Here is a 25,657-nt window from a genome sequence, read left to right on the forward strand (position 1 = left end):
TATATATGTATATGTATGTATAACAACCACTGTGCTGTATACCTGAAACTAACATGATATTATAAATCAGTTATACTTCAAATAAATAAATAAAAGTGAAACAATAAAATAAACTCAAACTGTAAAAAGGAAAAAGAAATCCACACTCACAGTAGAAAAATTCAAAAGCCTAAACAGTACAGAAGAATAAAACAGTTCCCATTTTCATACCTTTTGTTGGATTTGGTTGTATTTATTCCATCATTTAATTTTTATACTATTTATATAATCCCTCTGACACAGTTGATACCTACTGGATATATAATTTTATATTAAGATTTTTTTTTCACTGATGGAAAAGTCTTTAAACTGCCTAGACAAAGTACATTGAAGATTAAAGATAAATGGGAAGAGAAATTGCCATGGGCATCCCATTCTGGAGACAGTATAATGAAGTGGAAATCCACTGGGTAAGGGAATTCTTCGCTTGTCTCCCTGGTTACCTGTCTCAGCCCTCAAACCTCAACTTACCACCTGGCTAGGACCAGAAAACCCAAGTGGAGGTACAGCTTCTGCAGTTCAGGGCCCCTGGGCAATTGGCTCTACGGGCTTCACTTTCTTCATGTCTAGATCAAAACACAAATATAGATATTCTCCAAGGCACCCCACAAGCGCAAAAGTCTATGCTTTGTACTTAGGGGCTAGAGAAGGCCAAGACTTGTAGGTGAGGATGACTGTAAAGGTCAAGCATTAATGATTGACAAACATTAACATTATATTTTGAGTCCTAAGTATGGAGATGTGTTCTTCATTTAGCCCAGTAGACAGGTTCCTAAAAGGGTGTGTTAGAGCTGCTTGGAAATCAAATGATAGTGCCCAATCTTCTTACTATATCATCCCACAGCAACTTACCTTCATCCAGTAGAACTGGGCCCAGCATAGTTTTAAGTTTTCAGATTCCTAAACTTTCCTGTTTATTCAAAACCATTCAGTGCTTAAGAGAAAACACTATAGTTATACTTTGTAATGACCATGTCCTGGAATCTTTTCTAAATTGAATAATCACTTAATTTTTCTGGGATTTAGTTTTAGAACAAAAAAACTAAAACTAAACAGTATGGTAATTTTACTTTACTTTTCCAGTGTGAAACATTTAGATTTCTCTGTTTCTCAAGATATATCCTGGGAAACAAAATAGGGAACTCCTTTCTTCTCTCCCTCCCTCCCTTTGTTTATCCCTCCCTCCCCCTTATGCTTTTATTCCTTTCCTCTTTCAGCAAGTGTTTGTAGTTCTTTCTGTATGCCAGACTCTATGCCATGGATTATCAGGTGAAATTACATTATATCCATGAACACCTAGGTTTTTGGAATTATTGGTAGAGCTGGATTTTAAAAAAACAAAAAAATAACCAACCAACCAATCAAACAAACCAAAAAAACAATATCTGAAAGTCAGGGAGTATTTATGCTTTTAAAAAAGTCTTTACATATTACTCTCTGCGACATTAGCCTTTGTTTTTGATTCACTAATGTCTTGGTTTGGAGGAATGGTGGGACAGAGAAGTTTCAAGCTAAAGTGATGGACGGCATGGTTTATCGGTAAATGCTTGGAGGGAACAAAGCAAAGTTCTACAGTGGTGACACCACTGTCTTGTCTTACTAAAACTCAGATCACAATCAATTTTGGGGGGAAAATGACCTTTTTTCTAGCTTTATTGAAATATAATTGACACAACATCGTGTAAGCTTGTTGCTGATTTAATACATGTATATATTGTGAAATGATTACCATAATAAGGTCAGTTAACAACTCTGTCACTTCTCATAATTACCGTTTTTTTGCTGTGGTGAAAACATTTAAGATTTACTCTCTTAGCAATTTTCAGGTATATAAAACACTATTGCTAACTATAATTGTCGTGCTGTACATTAGATCCAGAACTTATTCATCTTATAACTGGAGGTTTGACCCCTTAACCAAAAAGGGGTCTCCCTGTTTATCCCACTCTCCATCCTCTGGCAACTACCAATCTACTCTCTGTCTATGAATTTGGCTTTTTTGGATTCCACATATAAATGAGATCATACAGTATTTGTCTTTCTCTGTCTGACTTATTTCACTTAGTAAAATGTCCTCAAGTTCCATTCGTGTTGTCAGAAGGTTTCCCTTCTTTTTTATGGATGAATAATATCCTATTATTTGTATATACCACGTTTTCTTTATCTATTTATCTGTCAGTGAACACTTAGATTGTTTATTATGTCTTGACTATTTGAATGAGGCTTCAATGAACATAGATGTGCAGATATCTCTCCAAGGAAGTGATTTTATTTCCTTTGGATATATACCTAGAAGTGATATTGCCGGATCATATGGTAGTTCTATTTTCAATTTTTTGAGGAACCTCCATATTGTTTCCCAAAGTAGCTGTACCAGTTTACATACCCACCAATAGTGCACAAAGGTTTCCTTTTCTCCACATTCTTGCCAACACTTATCTCTTGTCGTTTTGATAATAGGTATTCTAACAAGTATGAGATGATAGCTCATTGTGATTTTGATTTGCATTTTACTGATGATTAGTGATGTTGAGCATCTTTTCATGTACCTGTTGGCCATTTGTATGTCTCCTCTGCCTATTTCTAAATCAGATTATTTGATTTTTTTTCCATTGAGTTGTATGAGTTCCTTATATACTTTGGATATTAACTCCTTATCTGATGTATGGTTTGCAAATATTTTCTCCCATTTTATAGGTTGCCTTTTCATTTTGTTAGTTGTTTCTTTTGTTGTGCAGAAACTTTTTTGTTTGCTGTAGTCCCACTTATTTACTTTTGCTTTTGTTGCTTGTGCTTTTGGTGTCATATCCAAAAATTCTTTCCCTAGACCAATGTCAAGGAGCAATCTAGAGAAAGAAGAACAAAGCTGGAGGAATCACATGTCCTGATTTCAAACTATATTACAAAGCTATAGTAATCAAAACAGCATGGTACTGGCATAAAAGCAGACAGACTAATAGAACACGATCAAGAGCCTAGATATGAACTCATGCAGATACAGTCAACTAATATTTGACAAGGGAGCCAAGAATACTCAATGGGGAAAAGAATAGTCTCTTCAGTAAATGATGTTGGGAAAACTGGATATTAACATGCAAAAGAATAAAATTAATCCCCTATCTTACACCACTCACAAGAAATGAATTTGAAATGCATTAAAGACTTAAATGTAAGACCTGAAACAATAAAACTCTAAGAAGAAAATATAAGGAAAATGTCCTTTTAACCAATGGGGATCATGTCCATCTCAGGGATGTGACCTCCCCCTACACCCCCAACACTGAAAGACACACTTGGCCTCTTTTCACTCAGAAGTGTGGTGCTTGCAAATTGCTGAGGAAAGGCTGCCTGCAGGTCAGCCTCAGAGGAGAAATTATTATCATCCTTTCTATGTACTAAGGCAGGATCTCAGTGAGTTGAGCCCCTGCCAAGTTGTAAACGTTGACACTTACTGAAGTGAAGTGAAAAGAGCAAGAACTGGGTGATTCAAATCCTGGCTTCAACTTCACCGGACTGCACTTCTCTGAGCCAGTGTTTATTCTGGAAAGAAAGGGATAATCATACTGGCCTACCTTACACATTTGTTGTGAGAGTTATAAATAAAATAAGTTCGTAGCACGCGTAGACTAGTACATAATAGACACTCAATAAATGGCATTTTTTTCTAAATTGCAATAGCAGTAAGCATGTACCTGTTTGTCTCTCAAGAAGTTAGGAGGCAGTGCTAGACACATACCATTGGTCAGGAATTTAGCGGCTATTGTATATCTTCTTCATAGGCATTCATCCTACTAACTCTGCCGAGTTTAGCAAGTTTACAAGTTAGAATGCTGTAGATGAAATATCTTTAAAACCTGGACACTGTTTGCACTTTGGAATCCCGAGGCAGAGGCTCACACTGAGTTGAAAGCATTGCTAGTAATGCGTCACTCACGATATTTAGTGGGAGAGCTTACCCTCAGTTTAACTGAGACTTTATTTTCAGAGTATAATCAGGGGAAGGAGAGATGCACTGTCAGAGCTCAAGGACCCCCATTCAAAACGTGCATAGATACGCCAGGTCTCTTCCACAAAAGCCTGGAGAAATCAACTATCTCCTTTCTTCCTAGGGCTTTAAAGATCCTGTGTACCGAGCAAGACGGAAGGAATTTGCTGACATTGCCTACAGCTATCGACAGTAAGTCTGCTCTTCAGGGTGGGAGGTGGAGCAGGGGGTGGGGGGCGTGAGAAGAACAACTCCTAGCCTGCCTCTCCCTCGCCCAAAGGGAAACTACCGGTGTAGAGAATCCTCCCCTGTGTGTGTGTGTGTGTGTGTGTGTGTGTTTAAACCCTCCCTTGAATAACACATTTTAAAAAATCGACCGCAACACAAAACAAAATTACCCTCTGTGCCAGGGCCCAGCTCTCTCCCAGGCTTTGTTGTGTAATTACGCGGAACGTCTGAAGTAATTATAAAAGGCCTCAGTCCTGAATAAAATAGCCTCTGGTATTCTCCACATTGCACCAGAAGCTGGCAAAAGAGAATTATTTACATTCAAGAGGGAGTTGGCTGCTTTACTGAAATAGTGAAGCATTGGAGGTTTCAGGAGAGCCAAGCCTCAGGGTTCTACTTTCATCTGATCTGACCCAGATGTGAAGGGCAATTTTAGGATGAGTTTTTTTTTTCTATCTGGGGTTCTGTGCTCCTCCTCTACCAGATTTCAGTCAAAGGAAAATGCAAATGTCAAATATGTTATTTGGGAAGAGAACCACTTTGCTATTTTGAGTCCTCAGAAACGCTCCCATGAGAAACTCAGTGTTTTGGGACCTGAGCTCCATTCCTGAGTTAACAGTGTGAGAAAAGACATGCCCAAGAAGAAAGGAACACTGAGGTGATGGTATTTTAACAGCTTTGCTAGAATATGAGGGAGATAAAGGAGATGCTAGGGCTCTGTATACTGAATAAAAGCCTACCTTCCAAAGGGAAAGACTTCCAGAGAAAATGAGAAAATTCCTTTCTCTGAAAGAGTCCTGGTAGTAGAAAGATCCAGAATAGTGCAGACCTTGGTCATATCTAGACCCAGCTGGGCCTTGGCTTGTGGCAAGCAGGAATCACAGAACATGGTGACCTCTCTCCCCTGTCCCTACCGTGGCCCCAGCATGGACAGGTAGACACCATCAAATCAGCTACAGACAAGAGTCCTTCTTGAGATAGTCAGTAATAATAGGTCATATTTATCATCTCCTTGCTATGTCTGGGGCTTTGCTAAATGCTTAGTTTACATTATTTCATTTAGTTTTAATAATAACTCCCCATTTTTCAGGTGGAAAAACTAAAGCTTAAAAAAGATTAAGTAACTTGCCAAAGTTATAGAACTAGTAGGTGGCATAGTCTGGTTTTGAACGCAGGCTTGTTTAACTACAAAGTTGTTCTCAACCACTTCCCTGAGTGTCTGCGGATCTCTGAGTCAGGAGACCACACTTCTCCACATAATCCAGGAGCTGCTTATGAGATACATTCACTCCTTCTTGGCTGCTGGGATTTGAAGGGAAAAACTCAAACCCACCTCCTTTCCACAAAAATGTTACACCTGACGAAGAAGTATGGAATTGGTTGAATGCCTCCTGATTCTGGATGGTCATCAGATAAGTTAAACTGGTTTTTGAAAACTATTCATAGATGGCTGGTACTCAGAGGAATACCAGAGATCTTCCAGTCAATTTTCTACCTTGTATAGATGAATCCCAAATGGTTAAGTGATGTACTCAAGGTCATATATCTCATTAGGGACTGAACTTGTCCTCTAATTCAAAGCCTATTTCCAGCCTCATCTCAGCTCATCTCTTTTGAACTTTTGATGCTATTTACTACCCCTTCCTTCTTTGCAATTGTCTTTTATCTCGGTATCTGGTACAATGGATTCTCATTCTTTGAAGATTACTTGCTTAAATTTATTTGAGACCCCCAAACTTGGGGCACTTTCACATTCATTCCCAGACATGCACAGAGCAGGGAAAAATGTGTCCCCTGCCACATTTGTTGAATTTTTGTTCTTTTTGTCGGTAATTTTGCTGTTTAAAATGGCCCTCCAGCGTAGTGCTGAAGTGCTGGCTAGTGTTCCTAAGTACAGGACGGCTCTGACGTGCTTAATGGGGAGAATGTGTTAGATACGCTTCCTTCAGGCCTGAGTTGTTGTAGTGCTGTTGGCTGTGAGTTCAGTGTGAATCTATCAACAAATACGTTAACCAAGGTGTCTTTAACCAGAAGCACACACAAGACAAGGAAGGGATTATCAGTTGTGTCCTGCATTTCCCGCAGGAGCTATGGTTCAGTACTCACTCAGAGTTCATGGTGACTTTATGGAACAGAACTGCCGCCAAAAAGGAGAATCAGCTCTACTCTGCTCGCTGCTGGTTTCCCTCCTTCCTCTTTGAGGCTTCTTCTCAGTCTCCTCTGGCCTCCTCCTCCCACCCCAGAAATTGTCATGCCTTTCAGGACTCAGCTTTGACCCTCTTCCTTGGGCTCTGCCACCCTCCATGCCAACAGCCCCGCATTCTGGTCTCTAGCGCCTTCCCAGTCATCCTACCACATGGGGCTCAAACTCCTGCCCCTTGAGTCCTAGAATCACAGGATCAGTTGATACAATGTGTTTACTGTGTTCCAGGATCCATGCCAAGAGCAAGACAAACAGACTCTGTGTCTTCTGGGGGATCATTGAGAAAGACAGACAATAACAAAAAGAACAATAAACGCAATAGGTATGACTAAAGTCAAAACACAAGTGTCATGAGGCCACATAATTAGGAACTTTAATGTAGACCGGGGGAATTGGTTAGAGGAAGTGATATTTAGACTGAGAATTGAAGATTGAGTAGGAGTTTATCAGCTGAAGAGAATGAGGATAGTGGATGAGAGGGCAGGTCTGGTTAGAAACAGGGCTTTTGTTTTATTAGTAGATGTATCAGTATATACTTGGGTCCAGAGCTGAATTAGACAGTAAGGAAGCAGCTAAACCCTGCTCCTGTTTGCCACCCTCTTCTAGGCCCATCTACCATGTGATGCTTTGACTCTCCTCCAGAAGAATATTTAACAAAAGTCTTAAAACATCACTTTGAAGAGGCGCTGATTACTGTTGTTTTGTGGGCACCAAATTCTTTGTCCTGGTAATAATTCCATGTGTGGGGACTTGGTGTAAAATAAGACTGAGTGAGGAAGGCTATGCCAGGTGCTGGAGTACCTTGAATGCCATCTTTGGTTGGTGGAATAATTCAAAAGCAGTGTCTTCTCCTTAAAACATGATTTTTTTTTTTTTTGGAAGAGGGATACTAATTGGCTTAACTAGAAATCCTTTTATTTCAAGCCAAATTGATACTCTTCCCAAAATATCTTAGTTTATTTTAGTTAATGAGATCATAGTTTTAAAAAATTAATTGATGATATATTCAAAGACTGAGGATCTTGTAGAACCTCAGGTCTCTTGATAGAAGGAGATGGAAAAAAGGTGTTGAGTTCAATTCCTAAGTAGACCATGGAAGCTGGTGTGTGTGTGTGTGTGTGTGTGTGTGTGTGTGTGTGTGTATATAAAACTAAATTCTGACGTATTTACTATATCCAGGCAGCATTTCACACATTGCTTATTTGATTATCACTACAGTGTTACTAGGTAGGTTTGATTATCCTTATTTTGAAAAAAAAATACAGATACAGATACAGGTACAGATACAGATATAGATATCAGAGAGTGGCAATAACTTGCCCAAGGTCTGACACAGCTGGGAAGCTGCAGAGTTACAGCTCAGATTCTCCTGCCTCTTCCCAGGAAAGCAGGGACCCCTGGGCCACTCACGTCTAGGTTGGAATGAGCTGCCCCAGGAGGCATGTAAAGAGCACAGAGCTGTCACTGCCCCAGACTGTAAGGATGGGTGCTGTCAGGCTGAATCTGCAGGAAGTCTGAGTCAGAACCTCAGACAGGCAAGTGCAGGTGAAAGGAGGGCTCCAGAGTGAACCCTCACCTCCTTGGGTCTTTATACAAATGCACCTTCTCAGCCAGGTCTTCTCCAATGTCCCATGTAAGACTGAAACCCCTCCCTAACACTCCCCATAGGGACCTTTGCTCTTCTTTTTCTCCCTTACACTTTTCACCATCTAACAGAATTGTGTGGATTTTCTGTCTCCCCCCCCCACTAGAAATGTGGGCTCCACAGGGCAGGGATGTTTCTTTTTTGTTGTGGTAAAAATATTTAACAGGAGATCTAGTTTCTTAACAAAAATTTAAGCATACAATACAATAATATTAACTATAGACAATATTGTACAGCAAATCTCTAGAAATTAATCATCTTGCATAACTGAAATTTAATACCCGTTGAACCACAGCCTTCTGTTTTTCCCTCCCCACAGCCTCTGGCAACCTCCATTCAACTCTCTGCCTCTGTGTGTTTGACTCTTTTATGTACCTCATGTAAGTGGAATCATGCAGTATTTGTCCTTTAGTGACTGGCTAGATTCACTTAGCATGATATCCTCAAAGTTCATCCATGTGTTTGCATGCGGCAGGATTTCCTTCTTTTCTAGTGCTGAGTAACATTCCATTGTAAGTGGTAGGGATTTTTGACTGTTTTGTTCACTGCTGTATTCCCAGAGCATCATGAGTGTTCAATAAATATTTGTTGAATGAATAAATGAATGCACGAACCTAAGAGACCATACGATAGTAAAGATTCAAAGCGGTGAGTCAGAGATGGAGCTGGGAATTGTGCCGAGAATCACCTACAAGGCAGCTGCAGCAGGTTTGGATTATGTCACTGGGGTGGGGGTTAGGCTTTAAAATTTTATGTAAGAATACGCTAAATGGACTATAGGGATTTATATCTTTCAGCTGCAAGTCAACTCAAACAAAAAGGAGGCTTTTCTTGGCTCCTATAAGTGAAAAGTTTAAGGGAAGTAATTGAGGCACAGGTGGGTCTGGGACTCAGCGTCTCATTCTCTCTCCCCCTGACTCTGGTGTCCTCTGTAGTGGCCTTGCTCAGAGGCACTGGCCTCATGTCTCTTGGGGGTGGACCCCAGCACCGCCAGGCTGACACCACAGCCCAACCAGAGATTCTGTCTCTTTTCAACACAATCAACAAAAGTTCTCTCATTGAGTCTCATTGGCTCTCATCGGGACATGGGCCCATCTCTCAGCCAGTCACTGTGGCCAGGGAAATGAGACAGTCTAATTGACTGGGCCTGGTCACATGCCCACCTCTGAAGGTAGGAGTGGTGGAGTCTCCTCTTACCTGAACCTGCAGACTGAGATGGGAGAAGGGTGCTTTACTGGAAGAATGGGAATGGATATTGAACCCCTGGCACGGTAAATGTCAACCAGGGGGACAGCTCGGTGCCTAGGACGTTACTAACTCTTGAAAATTTGTTGCAGAAATAGCAGATACCTTTCTTTCTAAATGAGAATCCATTATCATGATAATTACCAACTATCCAATGGTATTATTGTCAGCACCAGTGTTACGTACTTTACACATAGCATTTCTTTATTTTTAATTAAAAAAATTTTTTTTAATTTTTTAACATCTTTATTGTATACATAGCATTTCAGTTAACTCTCTTCCATACCCTCCAAAGAGTTAGTTGGCATTAGCCCACCTAACGGCTATGCAGACTAGGCTCAAAGAGGTTTACTAAATGGCTTGAGGCCATTCAGCTAGGCAATGGCGGAGCGAAGCAGTGAACCCACCTCTGTCAGTTTCCAAAGCCTATTCTTTCCCTGCATCGGCACTTAGCCCTGAAACAATGGTGCATCCATAGGCAGGGGCTTTCCTGATGTCCTTTTCAGTCCCTACACCATTATAGAACCCTCTGGGCTTGTCTTGCTTTCAATTCTGAAGCAACAGTCTGTCTTTTTCCCCTAATCTCTGCCCATCTTTCCGTGGAACATAATGATGACTTTGCTTTAATGTCCTTGGAAGAGCGACAGCTCTGAAAGGGCAGGAGGAACCTAGTTTGGAGCCTGAAGATGATCCATAATTCTAAGGTAAACAGTCTCGCCTTGTCCCAGACACCGTGTACCCTGTTAGGAAACAGGCCTGTAGCCCAGAGAAGAGTCACGGGTCTTTGAAGTCAGGCTTTGTTTGGTTTTCATTTGTTTTCGCTGTTCAGAACACAGCTCACTCTTAGATGGTTTTCAGAAGGACCTATCGAACTAATGATAGGAGCTTATTGGAATCCAGATGCCCGGGCCCTCCCCTTCCCCACAGGTTCCGGATCTGAGGGGCACGTCCAACATACATACTTTAATAAGCTCCCCGTACTTTTGTTATGTCATAGCGGAAGATGCCAGGTAAGCAGATCTTGCACCTAGCATGCATTTAAGTACCTTTATAACTTCCTAGGGGCAGAAATATCAAATCCAGCAAGTACATGCCCATTAAACAAGGGATCTCAAACTCATGGTACACATATTAAATCCACTTTAGCCAACAGGTAGAATTGCTTTAGTTTGCTTGAACTTGGATGCCTTTGTTTAGAAAGAGGATGTATTCTTCACTTGACTCAGCCTCCGCCCTCCTATTATCTATACCTGCTACTTCACACATTTATATTACAGGCTCCCGAAGGTAAGTGAATTTCCATACTGGGTAAAGAATATGAGATAGGAGAGCAGAAAAGCCAAGTGGTTTCCCAAAGTGAGAGGAGATCCTTGGTGCAGTAGACCAGGTGAGAGCTTGTATCTTTGCTTAAAGTCACATGAATGTTTGCTATATCAAGAAATGGAATTTTCCTCTTTCAAATCACTTATGAAATATGAAATCCGCTGTGGTCGGGGGCGGCAGCTCACAGACTCTGAACCCGTCTCCCTCTGCTATGGCTCCTTCATCCTCTACTCTTGCACCTGCCCTGCAGCAGACAAATATTTCATGTCTGTATCCTAGTGGGCAGCCCATCCCTCGAGTGGAATACACGGAGGAAGAAAAGAAAACATGGGGGATAGTGTTCAGGACCCTGAAGTCCTTGTACAAAACCCATGCTTGCTACGAGCACAACCACATTTTCCCACTTCTGGAAAAGTACTGTGGCTTCCGTGAAGATAACATCCCCCAGCTCGAAGAGGTTTCTCAGTTTCTGCAGAGTAAGTCCACATCAGGGTCAAAAGGTCGGTGTGGGGAGGATGGGGAGGGGAAGAAAAGTAAATGGAGGTGAGTGTGTTCATGCTGATGCAGGCAGGTTGCTTGTCCCAGGAAAACCGGGATTGCACAGGCTCCGGATGCGCAGGCTCAGCGGCCATGGCTCACGGGCCCAGCCGCTCTGCAACATGTGGGATCTTCCCGGACCGGGGCACGAACCTGTGTCCCCTGCATTGGCAGGCAGACTCTCAACCACTGCGCCACCAGGGAAGCCCCCTGCAAGGATTTTTTAATACTCAAAGCCCAAGGTGCCTCGTCCGGGTTCTTCCTGCAGCTCCTGCTACTTTACGAGCTGGCTGCAGTGTGCGTTTGTGTAAGAAAATGAGATTTGTGCCGAGATACCTGAGCTCTAAGTCTATGCATCTGGTATCTGGAATCTTGCTTTGATCCTCTCTAGTTGGGAAAAACTACCTCAGTTTAGTCATCTGTCAAATGGAGACTGTCAACCTTTTAGCCTTTCTCCTAGGGAAATTGTGAGAATGAAATAAGATATTGAATGTGAAAGCATAGTGTTACCTAGTGTTACGGCAGGTGCTCATTGAATTTGGGCTTCGTTGGAATCTGAGTAACTCAGTGGGTAAATTCGTGATCGGGTTGACCTGCCCATCATTTCCAGGGGAGATAAGTGTTTTCCTTTCTGCCAGGTGGTGTTGATCTAGCAAAATCAAAATAAACAGACAAAACATATTAAACGCCTATTACATGCCAGGTAAAATGAGGGAAAGTGGGGATACAGATCACAGGGTTATACAAAGAGTTTTCTGTGTCTCTGAACTATGCAGAGATGCAATGGCCAGCTCTGGGGCAAAAAGCCAGGGAAGCTACGTGGCAGGGAGGGAAGTGGTAACTAGGATAGATTGGGAGAGGGGGTGGCTAGAGGACCTTTTGAATCCCTTCCATTTAGAGTCTTTACTTCTCAGATAAAGAGAGGAGTGGGGGCCCAAGCAGAATGAACTTCAGCCTGAATCGGAGGGACAAAGGGGTCTTAAAGACATTCTTTGACTAATTACACACGTTGCTATGGCCAATAACAAGAAGAATATAGCAGTAATACCAGCAGTTGGGGAGGTATAGAGTAGCAATTAAGGAAACAGACTCTGAAGCCAGACTGCCGGTAGCTGTGACCTTGGGCAGGAGCCTTAACCTCTGTCTGCCTCAGCTTCCCCATCTATAAAGTGGAGATAATAAGAGCATCTACCTCCTAGAGTTAGGATGAGGATGAATTCGTATATCTAAAGTGCTTAGAACTGTGTCTGACATGTGGTAGGTATTATATAGTGTTAGCTATTATTACCATGATCACTGTCATTACTATTCTCCTTCCAGGTTTGGAACAAATTGAGAGACAGATATAGGAACCAGAGAGATGGGTGATCAAAATGGCAGCTGTATTACTGATAGAAGCTACTTAGAGAATGTGGTATAGAGGTGCAGCCAAAATGGATTTCCTAATATTTCACCCCTGGATTAGGTAACTTACTCGCCAATTCATTGGTGCAGTGTGTAGTCCGTTGCCTGGCCAAGAGCAGTCCAGAATGAGCTCCTGTGTGGATCGTGAAGAGAGAAAGGGCAGAGAGGGTTAAATTGAGAATATTCATTTCCTCTTCTCAGATCCTTCAATCAGAGAAGTCACTGTTCCTCAAGGGGTGTCCTGTGTGAAGCACATATAGAAAAGCTAGAAGTGTTCCTTTCATATTCTTCCGTCTTGGGAAGTAGAGTGAAAATTCCCTCCCCACTCTGGAAACATGAGAAGTAGGGAATAAGCATTCCACCCTAACAAACAATAATGAAAGCTAAATTTATTGGATGTTTCCGATGTGCTAGGCTCTAAGTATTTTATATTTATTAGCTCTTCTGATTCTCAGACTAACCCTAAGAAAAGTATCTACCCCCATTTTGCAGATGAGAAAACTGAGGCTCAGAGAAGTGAAACTCCTTGACTCAAATCACCCCGCTAGAAAGTACTGGGGCATAGATTTGAAGCCAAGTCTGCTTGGCATCGACACCCATGCTCCTGGACAGTTGAGTGTACTGGTTCCCTCCCTAAGGGTCTTTAGGCCCTTTTGGCTCCCTGTGATGGGCTTTCAGTTTTCTTTCTCCTTTGCTTCCCAGCTTGTACTGGTTTCCGCCTCCGACCTGTGGCTGGCCTGCTTTCCTCTCGGGATTTCTTGGGTGGCCTGGCCTTTCGAGTTTTCCACTGCACTCAGTACATCAGACATGGGTCCAAACCCATGTATACGCCTGAACCGTGAGTATCGTCCTTCTGCTATCAGTTGCCAGCCACAGTGAGTGCCATCTCTCCCTGCTCCAGGCACACTGTGGGCTGGTCCATGGGACCAGTTGCCTGGATGACGACAGTACGACAAGGGAAACTCATCTCTTCTGGGGATTTTCTCTGTCCGAATAGATTGTACTGATTGGAGATTTAGGTATGTTGTGACTCAAAGGTTCAGATCTTCTCCGAATGAGAGAATGAGAGCTCACATTCAAATTCCAAAGAGACGGTAGAAGTCAGAGCTGTGAAGTGCCCAAGGGGAACAGGAACGAGTGACAGCCAGGCTGTCTCAACACCTCCTCATTCCTGAATCACACCTAGATGATTCTAATCTCTCTTTGCCTAGACTGTGTCTTGGCTGGAGGTAGTGAAGGACTGGCCACCATGCTTTTAGCCATCTTCTTAGTCAGATAGAACTTAAGCAATTGATGTGAAAAGTCAGCAGGGTGCCCCAAATGATCTTTCCCAGCCTGCAAAGTTCATTACTGTAAACCAGAAAAGACCGGTTCCTAATACACCTGGTGCCGAAAGTGTTAAATAAATGTTAAGTTTTCTTCTCTGACCAACGGCTGCCCTCTCCAGAATAAGAGAGGACTCTGTCATTATTATTACTATTATTATTTAGTTCCCATGAGGAAAAACTAACTGAGCATATTGTATCTGCCCAGGGATGTCAATACCAACGAGAAGACTTGGGGTGGGAAGTGTTTGTGATCCACAGCTCGCACAGGCGTATGGGAGGATGCTCATAGGAATATTGCCTCTTTTGTTCTGCATCCCACCGGGCGTACACCTAAGACCCGCTGGCTGCCATGCCCTGTCCTGTCCCTTACTTTTCTTTCCCCTTCTCCCTTTTCTCTTGTACCTTGTCTCAACTGATAGCAAGCCTTACACACCACTTTTTCTTAGGAATGAGTTTGTAAGACTGAATGAGTTGCTTCCTTTCTTCCACCCATTCCTCACGTAGAAAGACTGAGTCTGTCATGGCTTATAACCCTCTTCCCCTCCAAGCTCTGTGCTTTCTGTTTTTCAGTGACATCTGCCATGAGCTGTTGGGACATGTACCCTTGTTTTCAGATCGCAGCTTTGCCCAGTTTTCGCAGGTGAGGAACTGATCTCTCTAGCCTTCTACTTACAGGGGTGAGACCTGGACTGCTCAAGATAAATTGCATCCATGGAGGGGCCTTCATGTCCTCTGCAAGGGTAGAAGCCAGGTACAGTTATGTGCTCCCATCACAGATGGGTGTGTGGTCCCATGGAGCTGGCCAATTGCCAATCCCAGGGACCACAGCATGGAATTGGTGACTCAGTCATCCTCTGAATTGTGTGTTATTGACTTAGCTAATCTCACTTGTCCTACCAGGTGTAGTTTAAGAGCCTTTTCATCAGTGAAAACCTTCCTGATCCCCATGCAGAAGTAACCTTACCATCTTCCAAGTTCTCCAGGCATTTTTTTTCCCCATCCTCTTTAGGGCCTTTGCCACTCTCTCCCCTGTCAGGCAGTCAGTTTTGTATATGCTTTAATTAAGTAAGATGGCATTTGACAAGAATCCAATGCCAATAGCCTGACTCATAGCTGACAAAAATAAAGAGCCAGTCGCCTCGTCACCATCATCAAAGCAGCAGGCCAGGCTTTGATTCATCTAGCACAGTGGTGAGCAGGCTCGAAAATGCGTTTTGGATGAGTGAAAGGATCCTAGTAAGTCTCTCCTGGCACTGAGAGGCAGCCCTAAACCGTGACTGGGTAACTGCGATCATGGGAGAGTTGAATGGTGCTTCTGGGGGGCGCGTTGCCAGGCCACCCTGTGCCTGGGTCACAGAGACGTGGATCAATAAAAGCCCTCCCTGACAGTTTTCTTCCTCACAAGGAAGAATGAAGATCAAATGGAATGACCCATGAGCAAAGCCTGGACCACGTGTGTGTGAATTTCACAAGCATTTCCCCTCAGCAGAAAGAAATAACTATTTGCACTCTTGAATGAAGAGGCTACCACTGAGTAGCTGAAACAAACTAACAAACAGCAAGCAGAATTAACTGCTTGCTAACCAAGGGAAAACTGCACTTGTTAGACACTGCCTCTCTAAACAAAGACAATGATTGCTTTTATGTGGGTTTGGGGGGATTGTGAAGTTCAGAGGTTGTTGGACTTTTAGAAGTGGGAGTGTTTAGAAATTAGGTGAACTTTAACTGTGGAAGCGTCACCATGGGACTGAGGCTATTTGCCGACCAGCTGACTTTCAGAAGTGCGGTTCCTGCTGCTAGGATGTCATTGATTGCTTGGGATAGCTTTCAAACCAGGATTTGTTAATATGGCCAAAGGAAGATCAGTTTTTTCCTCGGGGAATAGGAACTTTTAATTCTCATCACCAGAGGTTATTCTGCCCAACCAGAGGCCAAGTGGCCATTCTCCCCAGGCCGGTTCCATTTTGGGGACTCCCCACAGAAGACAGGGCAATTACCTGAGTCAGCAGACAGAAGCTACTGGGTCATCAGTGTTCACGGTTCCAACTTTGACCTGGACAGTTCCAAGGCAGGGAGTCGTTTCGAGTTCCCTGAGCGTATTCCTTTGTGATCTAAAAGCAGGACACTGGAGTGCAGGATGGAGTGGGGATGAAGCACTTTGGGCCCCTTGTTTTAGGCAAGATCTGGGCTCACAAAGAATGGTGACTATGAGAACAGGGCACTCTTTCAACCTTGCATTTGTCTATGACTTCTGTTCGATTCAGGACCGTGGCATGTCTGAGCCGGGTGGATGGAACATAGATGGGGAAGGGGCAGGAGAGTGGAGCCAGGCTAAGTCAGTGTCTGAATTTGATTTACTCTAAATCAGACAGCATTTTCTTTGCATGTAATGGGCTTGGCCAGGGAGGGATACAGAGATGAAGACCATGTAGCCTCTTGCTTCCAAGTGGGCCCAGTCCTTGGTCCTTCTCTCTGTCTGCTTTAAGTACCATCCAATCTCATGGCTTTAGGTACCATCTCCACTCTGATGATGAGCACATTTATATATCTAGCCCAGACTTCAGTCCCAAAACTGAGACTTACATATCCAACCATCTACTCAATATCTCTGCTTGGATGTCCGATGGACATCTCTATTCATCCTGTCCAAAATGGAATTCCTGATCTTACCACTGAAACTTTCTCCACCCACAGCTCTTCCTGTATTAGTTCATGGCAACTCCATCCTTCCAGTCGCTCAAACCTAAAGCATTATTGACTCCTCTCGGACATACCCCACAATCAATCTTGCATAAAATTCTGTGTTTTACCTCCAAAATATGTAGAATCTGACCATTGCCCATCACGTCCACTGCTACCAATTTCATCTCAGCCCTATCGCTTCTCATGCTGGTGACTGCAGTAGCCTCCTAACTGGTCTTTATGCCTCTACACTTGACCCCCTACGGTCAACTCTCACACAGCAGTCAGAGTGAATCTTTGATGGCACAAATCAGATCTTGCCACCCTTCTGTTCAAAACCCTGCCTTGGCTCCCCGTGTTGTAGAGAGGAGAATCTTAAGCCCTAAAACAGCCAAGGAATTCCTACATGATTGAGCTTCAGATCCCTCTTTGCTGTCACCTGCCACCCCTAATAACCCTTACTCTGCTCTAGCCACAGTGGTCCTTCCCCGTTGTTCGAACCAACCGGCATTGCCCCTCCTTCACGAGCTTTTCCACGGGCTGTACACTTGGCCTGCACAATTCTCTTCCCTCAAATATCAGCAATGCCAACAACCTCTCTTCCATCAAGTCTTTGCTCAATGATGCTTACCCTGGAAGCTTATTTAAAATCCCAGCCTCCCCACCCCACCCCCGCTTTCCTGGTGCTCCGGGTCCCCCCTTGTCCCTTCCTCCTTTTGTTTCTTCTTTCCAAAGAACTTACCACCTTGTAACATACCTATGTATAGGATTATTATTTCTGTCTTTTGCTATCCACTTAGACACTATTTACAAGGTCAAGGATCTTTATCATTTGGTACACTGCCTGCCACACAGAAGGCATTTGATAAATATTTTTGGAATGAATAAATGCATATAGTAGGAAAGAAGCATATATATTTGTATATATATGGTATGTATGATACAAGGTAGGCTGGAGCAAATGCTGTGAAAGAGGCAGAGACCACTAGGGGATCCTGGATTTGGAGCTGTGATGAGAGGTGATCCATGACATCTCAGACTCTCCAGCTATGTATATACCTGGACAGATGTCAAGCACTTCTCTGCAAGTCTCCTGTGGTGTCTTCAGGGTACATGATTAAGTCTCATCTAGTGCTCCAGGAATGTTCCACTTGAACTATGGAATAATAATCAGGACATGAAACTTCAGATGCCACTTATCGCGTGACCTTGAGCAGGTCGTCTCCCTTCTCTGTGCCTCCGTTTTCTCTTTTGCAAAGTGAATACAAAGGACCAAGTGATGGATAAAGGCTTCCCCCATTCTAGAGATCTGTGATTTTATGAAATGTGGTCAAGGAAGATTTGACAGAACAATGAGAGTCTATGTGGGCCCTTCTGAAGGCATCTAGCCACCCATCCCTTTCCTGTGGTCAAGTACGAGGTCGGACCCGAGGGTAAAGGTTGAAGATAGGCAGACCCCAGCCATGCCAGTGACTTTGTTTCTCCACAATTACAGGAAATTGGCCTCGCCTCTCTGGGTGCCCCCGACGAGTACATTGAGAAACTCGCAACAGTAAGTTCTCTCTCTTCCTGGTGGATGGTGTCAGGGCCTCAGGTCTTTGAAGCTTTGCTCCTTCCCTGAAAGCCAGGTCATTTGCGGAAAAAAATCAGAATGCCCTGGGTTACGTTTGCACGAGTGACATTTCACATTTTGACCTCTTAATGGTTCGATTGTGAAATCAACTGTATGTAGACATTGAATTTTAAATAGTGTCTTGAAAACACCAACAGCCTATAATGATAGTCCTTGAGAACCCCCTTAAGTGGGTGGGAGGTTGTCTGGATTCACAGCTTTGAAGAGGGAATATTTACTCTCTACCTTTACACTGGAGCCAGCATTAAGATCTTTCCTTTCTCAGACACCAGGTAGAAAAGGGGGTGGGCTTTCCCCTTCTAACTGAACACTTCCTTCCCCAGTGGATGTGACGGCTCATCCATTGAAGCCATGGAGGCAGTGACTCTGCACAGACTCTGCACAGGGCTTTCCTTCCTACAGACCCCTTTGCAGCTTGCGTGCATCCCTCCCCAGCCTCTAAGCCACATTTCTTATAATGTGCTCAGCTGGGAAGATGAGAAATAAAACTTTATAATGGAATTAGGGACCGCAGATGAATGCAAATATATCATGAAGATGTATCAGTTTAGAAGTTTATGAATTCAGTTTATCAGAAGGCCCCAAACTCCGATCCTTTCTCATTGACCAGCTGCTCTGAGACCCTGGGCAAGTGGCTTTTGCTTCCTCATCTCTAAAAATAGATACAATCGTTTATATTCTGCCCGTCTCAAAAGTATATCATGGTCATCTTGAGGGTCTGAAGAGTTAAACTTGTGTGAATGTGAGTTTTTAAATGCCAGAAACTGTTGCGATACAAAAAGCAACTTTCAAAGAAAACTGCAGAGCTTGATAGAATCTCTCACTTGTAAGAAAAAAAGAAACTCAAATGCAGAGCGTCATGTTACTTGCTGTAACAATGATAAAAGTACTCATTACCAACATAGCTTCTCAAAAAAAAATCTTATTATTGATATACTGAGCTGGAAACAGTCTTGGGCTCCTTGCTCTGCCCTTGAGATGCTGTGCCACTGTATGCATGTAGCTTGACCTCTCTGGGCTAAAGACTTCTCATCTGTATGTGCGGAGGTCAGACTAAGTTCTGACAGCCTTCGCAGGTTTAGCATTCTCTAGTGCAATCAACGGACTTAACTAGAAACCCACAGCTAATCCTCCAAGACTGTGACAATCTCTAGCACTAACTGGGCCTTGGCTTTCTCTTGGCTCTATTCGGTAAGGTGGTGCCAGACTTCCAGGACCTTATTGCCCAGGCCATTTATCTAGGGCACGTTGCGCTGGGAGCTATTGAAAGAAAAGGGTTTGGTTTTTGGGGAGGATAAGTGCAGTGACTGACAGGGTTTTAACACAGATTGTTGGATGGTGGGGATATTAAATAATAACCTCCGAACTGAGAAGGAAGTTTGAGGCCAAAAAAGGAAGCAGGTAACTCCATAAAATGCAACGATGAAGTTTATTGTGGGTAACTTACACACAGGCAGGGCCAGGAGGACAACAGCCCAAAGGCATCTGCAGCCTCACTTTGTGCCAGGAGAAGGGTACAGGGGGATTTAAAGGGACCAAAACTAAAGATAGAATCTGACTACTAAGGGAGAAGCATGTCCGCTCCGTCAGGAGCCAGGGTTTTTTCATCCCCTCAGGGGGTCTCATGACCATTATTCCTCGTGAGCCATTAACCGTCTGCGTCAGCAAAATTTTTCATATCAGGTGAAGTTTTTATATCAGGCAAGGGTAAAAGTAGATGAGGAACTTGCCTGGTGCATTCCTTGTGAATAGGCTAAAGCTCAGTCTTGCAGAAAGGGGAGGGGTTAGGACTGCAGGCTTAGATGGAGCTGACAAAATGGAGTCAGTGTGGTTCAGCCACACAGACGATAAGATGCCCCCTCGCTGATTCTATCATGACCCAATCCCGTACCTCCCCCTGTGGAGCCTTATGGGATTGTCTGGTAACTCCCACCAACTTAGGGGAGAATCTCACTCTAGTTGATGCCATGGAGAAGGCAAAAGGGGTGGAGGAGTTCCTGTCACAGAGAGAGTTGCTTGCTGGGAGTATCCTCTGGGGGCTTCCTCAGTACTCCTCCACTGCGTCCCATCACATCTTGCATTCAGCCAACCCTTGATTCAACAGGTGACTGGATAGGGTAAGACATAGGACACAAAACCATGACCCCAGGTCATGCTGATTCAGAGAACAGACCTGCACAAACTCCCAGCTGGGCAGTCCTGTCCTTGGCCCTGGGTCATCTGCGGCGTCTCCCTTCCTCGAGGTATGCTCTCAACTTGACGTTCCATTTCAGATTTACTGGTTTACTGTGGAGTTTGGGCTCTGCAAGCAAGGAGACTCCATAAAGGCATATGGTGCTGGGCTCCTGTCATCCTTTGGTGAATTACAGGTATGACCCTAACAGAAACCAAGGATGGATCTGGAAGTGGTGGGTGCAGCAGACCATCCCTTTTCTCTTTGCGCTGTTGAGACCCATTTGTATTCACTTTGATATTCAACCTGGGGGCTTCTCCTCAAGTGACTGATCTCTTAGCGGCTATGATTTGGTCACGACTGTGGGTGTTAGAGGTAGTACACAGGTCTCCAATGCAGAGGGGCCTCCTGAGCCCGAGGTTGAACTGTACGTTGGGATATATGCAAACACATGCCGGAAAATGTGGTTGGCCCCCACGTTGTCTATTGATCACCTTACTTGAAAATGGTTGGGGTAAAATACTCCTTTCTATCTTGACTGCTGGCTTTAGATGAGCTATAAAGGTTATCTAGTATATGCCTAATAATTTAGTTTACTGCATTTGGGCTGGGGTATGGAAGGAATCAGGATGGGATGGGAGGGGATGCACCAATGGCCTCTGGGATGCGGCAGGGACCACCAGCCCTGATTTAACCATGAAAACTTTCCATCTGGGACCTGCAGTATTGCTTGTCAGGCAAGCCGAAGCTCCTTCCTCTGGAACTGGAGAAGACGGCTCTCCAGCAGTACACAATCACAGAGTTCCAGCCCCTGTATTACGTGGCTGAGAGCTTTAATGATGCCAAGGAGAAAGTGAGGTGAGGTGATGACCAAGGTGGGTCAACGGCTCTTGGGACCCTCCTGATTTGCCCTAGTGCCCCTGATCTGTGGGTGGCCTGGAGAGTGGACTCCAATGACTACAGCAAGGGCATGCATCAGACCGCGTTATCTCCCAGCCTCCCCACCTTTGTGTCTTTCCACTCTCTGTTGAGAGAAGTTCTTTCCTTCACGGGACCCTATTTCATAGCTTATTGGCTGAACTGTGCCGAGCCCTGCAGACAAGCCTGCCAGCCGATCCTTGCTCATTGCCACCCCCCAGTCCACACCTGAACTCTCCTATGTACAGGGCAGCCACAGAGGTACCCACACTGAGCAGCGCTAGAAGTCTTCTAACGTGGGGAAGTCCCTGTCGCTTTATTCTCCCAGATACTTGCATAACTCGCCCCCTCCTCTCCTTCCAATCTTCACCGGCATTTAACCTTCTCTGTGTATCTCTCTCTAACCAGCTTATTTACAGTCACAACCCAGCCCTTTCCCGCCAGCACTCCTTATCCCCTTCTGTGGTTTATTTTTCTCCTTAGCACTTTTTTTTTGCAGTACACGGGCCTCTCACTGCTCTGGCCTCTCCCGTTGAGGAGCACAGTATCCGGACGCACAGGCCCAGCGGCCATGGCTCACGGGCCCAGCCGCTCCACGGCATGTGGGATCCCCCTGGACCGGGGCACGAACCCGTGTCCCCTGCATCGGCCACTGCGCCACCTGGGAAGCCCCCTCCTTAGCACTTATTAATGTCTAAACTCTTGTATGATTTAAGGTCCACGAGGATAGGGACTTTGGTCTTCTCTGTTTCCTGCTCTTTCCCTGACCCTAGCACAGCGCCTGACACATAGCAGGCCCTCAGTAAGGAATTAGCGAATGTGCCAGTCTCAGAGGCAGTTCAGCAAGAGGCTGATGGAGTGGTACCAGGGCTCTAAGACTCTCAGCCCTCCGCGATGATAGCCTTGCCATCAACCTGCTTGAGCCACTCTGCTCCCAGCAGGAGGCAGGCCAGGCAGAGGGTCTACCAGCACAGGACAACCATGATGCCATTTTTTTACCACTTGTTTTATACCTTATCAGTGATGGATAAAAAGCATGAGACGTATAAGCCTCTGGGATCCTGTGGAGCTGGGCATGTCAGCTTTCAATGCACTGGGCTTAGGTGAGCAAAGGCAAAGTGCTAGCCCACAAACGCACTGGCTTCCCAAGAGGACCTCACTAAAGTTCCATTTCACTTCTCAGCCTGGTTCTAAAGCCCCTGTTCTAGTGAGGTTTCAGTGCTACCAAGAGCCAAGTGAAATGCAACGGAAAAACCTTTTAAAATTATTTTTCCCCAGATGGTACCCTTCACTTAGATCTATGGGTTTGGTTTCAGGAACTTTGCTGCTATAATCCCACGGCCCTTCTCAGTTCGTTATGACCCATACGCCCAGAGGATTGAGGTCTTGGACAATACCCAGCAACTTACGATTTTGGCTGACTCCATCAATAGTAAGTAATTTACACCCTTTGAGGCCATTCTCCCATAACTAGAGGATTGTGTCTTCTTACCTTCACCATAGGAACGATAAGAGATGTATTAAATCTTTAATTAAGAAGAAAAACATCTCCAGGGAAGCCACTGATTTACTGAAAGAGAAAAACTTGGCAAAAAGGCCAGCATTGCCTTGCGTGTCCTTTCTCCTTTGACCTTCCTAGATTTCACCCCACCTCCTACCATCACACCACTTTTCCACTCTGGCTTGTCGCTGCCACATCATTCTTTCTCCTTTGCATCTTCACCCCTTTCTCTCTAAGTGTCCACTGGATCTTGCTCTGCCTGGAATACCAACCCCTAAGGAATAGGTTCTATCTACTTTATCAACCCCAGAGTAGCTCATCTATTGACTTTCACTCTTCCTGGATAATGAGGATGTTATCATAGTTGATCTTAAAAAATCACAGTGTTATTTGTTCATCGCCCGATTTTTTTCTAGCCTTCAGACTCCCCTCCAGCAACACCCACCATGCTTTCCCCTGGGCCCTGGCCTTCGCCCATACAGTTCTTGTTTAAAATAGTCTCCTTACCACTCTCATTTAGTGGTCCCAACCCCAGTTCATCTTTTAATCGTTCATAGATATCTCTTCTGATAGGAAGACTGGTTTGGGTGTCCCTCCTACATCTTGGCATTCCCACAGATCCCTCTCTCAGAGCATTTATCATTACATTTTTTATAATTTGGTAATTGTTTACTTGTCTCCCCAACTAGACCTGAGCAGAGGGCCATGTCAGATTTGCTGTCAAACCCCTAGCAGTTAGCCCTATTCCTAAAAATCGTATTAGGTACTCAAGAGCTATTGAATAAATGGCTAAAACCACCAAAGGATCGAGCCTAAAGGGAGGAGCTCTAGGCCAAGTGGAGGTTTCTATCTCAAACAATGCTAACGAAGGCCAAAAGGGCAGGTGGGCTTGAAGTATCCCTCTCATACCCCTCTTATGTTGCCTGAGGCCACTTCTAAGACGTAGAGCTAGCCCATTATAGTCATTCCTCCTTAGGTATGGCCCCCTGCAGTCAGCCATCTTGAAAAAGCCCAAGGCTGATTCTCCCCCATAGACACCGTTTGGACACTCGGCTGGAACAGATCTGCTCACCAAAGAGGCCAGCCAAGGGCTCTGGAGGCTGGGGTGTGAGATGGAAGGGTCAGGCCGTAGCTGTTTGCTCTCTCTCTCTCATTTCCCCCGAGGAAGCAAAAGTAACTCCATAGACTATTGTTTATAAGGAAATTTTTAAAATCACAGAACAACAAATTTCGGAACTGAAGGGTCCTTAGAGCTGTGTGACCTAATATAAGGCCCCATCACCACTCTGTACTTTCCTCAGGATCTAGGAAGGAGGGAAGCTGATGTGTCTCCAAGGTCCCTTCCACTTCTATGAAGAGTCTGTGTCCCTGTGGCCCCCTGGCATGTGAGAACATGTCACGAATGGAAGCAGCTCCATCGTACCCTCCTTAGTCCAGTGGTCTGGCAATCTAGGCTGACTTACCTGCTTGGACCATGCCTTTTCAAACCTCGTGTCCCTTAGAATCACTTGGAGAGCTAGAAATCATTTGGAGAGCTAGTTAGAAATGAATAGTCCTGTGTCATATCCCCAGACTAAATTCACTGAATGCGTGATATGACTCAGGAGTTTGTATTTGTAATAAGGCCCCAGGTGATTCCGACACAGCGGGTTTGTGTGGCTTAGGTTCTGTGGCTTAGCTCCTTGCAAGCATCTGTGGTTGGTCACGTAAAAGAGAAACAGAACAGCTAGTGATTTCCCGGGGAGAAAACGATTAACTCCTTCCCTGAGAAACAGCCTATGGAAAAGGGAAACTAATTACATTAATAGCTCTAGTGCCTCCTACAACTTGGAATCGCCTGTGACAACCCAAATCCTAGGATGCCAGCTCCTTGAAGGTTGCGGTGGTACCTAGTATATCCACACACCCCACCGATCCCCTAGTGTTTTACACACTGTGGACACTTGAAGGGTGTTTGTTCATGGTATGAGTGGCTCCTTTGTTTTTCTTTGTAGGTGAAGTTGGAATCCTTTGCAGTGCCCTCCAGAAATTAAAGTGAAGCCATGCACTGACCCTGATCTGTCAACTTGAGAATCTGTTGATGGAAATCCAACTACTTCTTTCATTTCATCTGAAAAAGTCTGAAAAGCAAACCTTAATTCAAAATAACAGCCTTGAATCCTTTCTAGAACAAGATGGAGGATCAACAAATAAATCAAAATAATCTGAAATGACAGCATGTTAATACATACCCAAAAGCATAATGGTAGATCTTTTGGGGTCATCTTTGATTTAGAGATGATAATCCCATACTCTCGGTTGAGTTAAAAATCAATAACCTGTCACATTTCGTCAGAGTTAATGAAAATTCAGGACCTGCTTCATTCACCCTTCCTAAATACTTTTGTTATTTGCTCTAGAGAATTCCTAAAGGAGTATATATCACTCGTTGTGAAACACAAGTCTGTCAGAATTGAATTAACGCCTTTATTGGAGTATAATTGCTTTACAATGTTGTGCTAGTTGCTGCTGTATAACAAAGTGAATCAGCTATACGTATACTTATATCCCCATATCCCCTCCCTCTGGTGCCTCCCTCCCACCCTCCCTATCCCATCCCTCTAGGTGGTCACAAAGCACCGAGCTGATCTCCCTGTGCTATGCAGCTGCTTCCCACTAGCTATCTACTTTACGTTTGGTAGTGTATATACGTCCATGCCACTCTCTCACTTCGTCCCAGCTTACCGTTCCCCTTCCCCATATCCTCAAGTCCATTCTCTGCATCTGCGTCTTTATTCCTGTTGCAAAGGTCATTTTCTATTTCAGGGAACTAT

General features: G+C 44.2%; 1 protein-coding gene across 1 annotated transcript in view; it reads left to right on the plus strand.

Annotated features, from left to right (window-relative positions):
• PAH (phenylalanine hydroxylase) overlaps positions 1 to 25,363 on the plus strand; it is a 69,327-nt gene extending 43,964 nt beyond the window's left edge. Inside the window, exons 5-13 of the mRNA XM_024732157.1 lie at positions 4,149 to 4,216; positions 10,948 to 11,144; positions 13,312 to 13,447; positions 14,508 to 14,577; positions 18,115 to 18,171; positions 20,526 to 20,621; positions 21,150 to 21,283; positions 22,660 to 22,775; positions 24,839 to 25,363. Coding sequence (XP_024587925.1) covers positions 4,149 to 4,216; positions 10,948 to 11,144; positions 13,312 to 13,447; positions 14,508 to 14,577; positions 18,115 to 18,171; positions 20,526 to 20,621; positions 21,150 to 21,283; positions 22,660 to 22,775; positions 24,839 to 24,882 — 918 coding nt within the window. The 3' untranslated portion in view covers positions 24,883 to 25,363. The remainder of the gene's footprint in view (positions 1 to 4,148; positions 4,217 to 10,947; positions 11,145 to 13,311; positions 13,448 to 14,507; positions 14,578 to 18,114; positions 18,172 to 20,525; positions 20,622 to 21,149; positions 21,284 to 22,659; positions 22,776 to 24,838) is intronic.
• Positions 25,364 to 25,657: the final 294 nt, after the last annotated feature.

Source organism: Neophocaena asiaeorientalis, unplaced genomic scaffold (genome assembly GCF_003031525.2).
Source record: "Neophocaena asiaeorientalis asiaeorientalis breed wild unplaced genomic scaffold, Neophocaena_asiaeorientalis_V1.1 scaffold418, whole genome shotgun sequence".
In the NCBI taxonomy this organism is placed as follows: Eukaryota; Metazoa; Chordata; class Mammalia; order Artiodactyla; family Phocoenidae; genus Neophocaena; species Neophocaena asiaeorientalis.